At 46.0% G+C, this 2,919-nt stretch overlaps 1 protein-coding gene across 1 annotated transcript; it reads right to left on the reverse strand.

Moving 5' to 3' along the window:
* Positions 1-910: 910 nt before the first annotated feature.
* Positions 911-2,543, reverse strand: LOC131858386 (uncharacterized). The gene is made up of 4 exons (XM_059211616.1): positions 2,083-2,543; positions 1,830-1,968; positions 1,296-1,715; positions 911-964 (listed from the first exon to the last, which is right to left on the reverse strand). Exons 1-4 carry the CDS (start codon positions 2,541-2,543, stop codon positions 911-913), a joined length of 1,074 nt encoding a protein of 357 aa, XP_059067599.1.
* Between the last annotated feature and the right edge of the window lie 376 nt (positions 2,544-2,919).

Consider the following 2,919-nt stretch of genomic DNA (forward strand, 5'->3'; position numbering starts at 1 on the left):
ATTTTTTTATCGATAACCAGGATATTATATTGCTTAAAAAGGAAAGATTACATCCATAAAGTTGTTCAACACCCTACAACTACATGGGGTCTCACCCCTACAAAACCATCAAAACCCAAGAAAGACACCGGACCTACAAGTCCTACCACTTCAAAAAACCAACCATAAAAACACACTTCCCTACCCAAAACCCAACAAACCCAAGGGACCTGCCTAACGAAACCATCCTAGGGCCTCTTCCCTTGAGAAATTCAAAATTCCCTAGCTGGGGCCTGCCACATGAGTCTCCCTCCCACCACTTGGCATGGTTCTCGGTCTGCCATCACGAAGCAAACTGTGCTCCACCACCTTCACATGCTTATGAGGAATTTGATGATGGATCAGTGGTCGCCCATCTTCATCCAATGGAGCCTCCAACCTAATTGGGGTCTTCTTCCCATGAATTTTTTCTCTTTCTGTCGGTCCCAATTCTCGCACAAAATTCACAACATCCCTCCACCCCTTTCTTGCATCCTCTAGCTGGATTCCCACAGGTCGAGAAGCCAACCAAATCACGAACAGCTGCAGCCCCCCCATTTCCATACCAATCCTCTACCACGGTTCTTGCAGCATCTTCAAGCCTTTGCCAACTACTGCACGAGCCACCACATCTTCCAACCCACTCGACCATTTAGGTCGCAGCACCAAGGATGTTACGTATTGCACCTCCTCCGTTGACCCTCCCACCGATAAGGCCAACACTATGAACAACGACAAGATGTCCATATTAGTTCAAGGATGGCAATCAGACACCAGAAATTCCTCCCAAACCATCAACCACACTACCCTCCAAAACACCTCCCCATCAACCCTGAAAACATTCAACAGCCTATTGCACGAAATTGGGCCGTGGAATGCTGGCATCTGACCATCAGTCAACAAAGAGAAATCGGCCTCCATCCTGCCACTCAACTTCGTCCAAAACCTGCATGCACTATCAAAGCCAAGACCAACAACTGCGAAGTACCAGGAAACCAAAAACCAAGGCCCTAAAATAGCCAGCGCCACCACAAGACATAATTACTCCACACGTAGCACCTCAAACCAAGCATCATCACCTGATCAGCTTGCCAATTGCCTCCATCATCACTCCAACACCGTCAATGCAACTTGCTACATGATCGTAGATCACAATCCACGAGGGACATCACTTCCCACATATCCAGTGTCAAAATCAAACCACACCAAGCTCAAAAACACAACTCGGGTTCTCATCCCACATTTTAAGAAAATCAACCAAAATCATGAGGACATACATTTCGTAGGTCCTCGAATAAATTAATGTTGCTATCCAAAGAACCATTTGCTCCCACATTTGAAAGCTTGTCAGCCTCTACATTTGCTTCCTTGAGAACATGTGACACCTTAAAATCTTCAAACCCATAAAGAAGAAGTTTCATTCTTCTAATGTGTTTGTCCAGTTGCCATGCCTTCATATGACCTCTACCTATCCCATTCACCACAATCTGAGAGTCCCCCTCTAGGTGGAGTTTCTTCACTCCCAAATTCTTAGCCATAAGAATGGCTTCTATAGCTGCTTGACACTCGGCTTTGTTGTTCAAACCATCCACCAACCTTTTAGCCCCAATAGCTAGAGTGTTTCCACATTCGTCCTGAGCTATGACCCCAACGCCAGAGACCCCGAGATTCCCCCTAGAAGTGCCATCAAAATTGACCTTAGTCCAACCCTTATCTGGCGTATCTCACTCCTGTCTTATTTCACCCTTCCTCTAAGGATTAGCCCTCAAAAGCCCATTAGCAGGCCTAAATTTAATCAAAGGCCAACTCACCAAGACTCCAGCATCAAACTGAATGAAAGGAGCCTTTGCCAAGTTAACCTGGGAAGCAGCGTTAGTGACTAATTCCAAGATCGCCTTCTCTAATATGATCAGAAAGTGATCTGTATTTTCTGCTTTATCCTCAAATAGTCTTCAATTCCATTCTTTCCAGAGTTCCCATATAACAGTAGAAGGTATAATCTTCCAAATGGCAGCAAAGATTGAAGACTTGCCCAAAACTGGCCAAGATTCTAGCCAATCGCACAAATTCCTTGCCTTCGGTCCCTTCCAATTCAGCCTCTGCAACTCAAAACGCCAGGCTTCCTGGGCAAACTCACAATTCAATAGAAGGTGGTCCACATCTTCTTCCTCCTTCTCATAGAGCACACAACGAAATGGGCTTGCAAACCCCATTTTCTTGAGTCTATCTCCTGACTGAATCCGCTTATTGCCTACCAGCCAGGAGAAGGCACCCGCCTTCGGTAAACACTCTTTGTTCCAGCAAAGCTTAGATTCCCATTCCTTCGTCCTGCCTTCTATCTCCAACAGAGTATACCCCAGCTTGACTGAATAACTGCCACTCTTGGCACCACACCAAATTATCTCATCCACTTCCCTAGAGCAAGACACCTCTCTGTTGTCTAGGACATTCCTCAACAACCTTTCATCCGCCTCCCCCAGGTTTAAAACATGGGGATCCTTCCAATTCAAATGCTGGCCCAACATGGACGATTCATGAGACAGAAAATCACACACCTTGGTACCCCAAAGTTGAGCAGTCTTTAGCTTAATCCGCTGGGGGACCCTGGAATCCAATGATGGTCGACGGTCCCAGGAATCTACCGAGAAACATGCCTTTCACTCGTCTCCAATCTACCAAGAAAGATGGTTAGTAATCAGACTCCTGCAATTCACCCAAAAATTCCATAAACGGATCCACTTGGGGGGTTTTCAACCATGAGAATCCTTTCCCTTTCACCACTATCCAAATACTTAGCTTGGAGAATTCAGACCCACCTCTGCTCTGACTTACTATACATTTGCCACACTAACTTAGCCCCCATAGCCTCAATGATTAGCTTCTAGTTGTGAAGCCCCGCAC

This window comes from Cryptomeria japonica, chromosome 9 (assembly GCF_030272615.1).
Source record: "Cryptomeria japonica chromosome 9, Sugi_1.0, whole genome shotgun sequence".
NCBI lineage: Eukaryota > Viridiplantae > Streptophyta > Pinopsida > Cupressales > Cupressaceae > Cryptomeria > Cryptomeria japonica.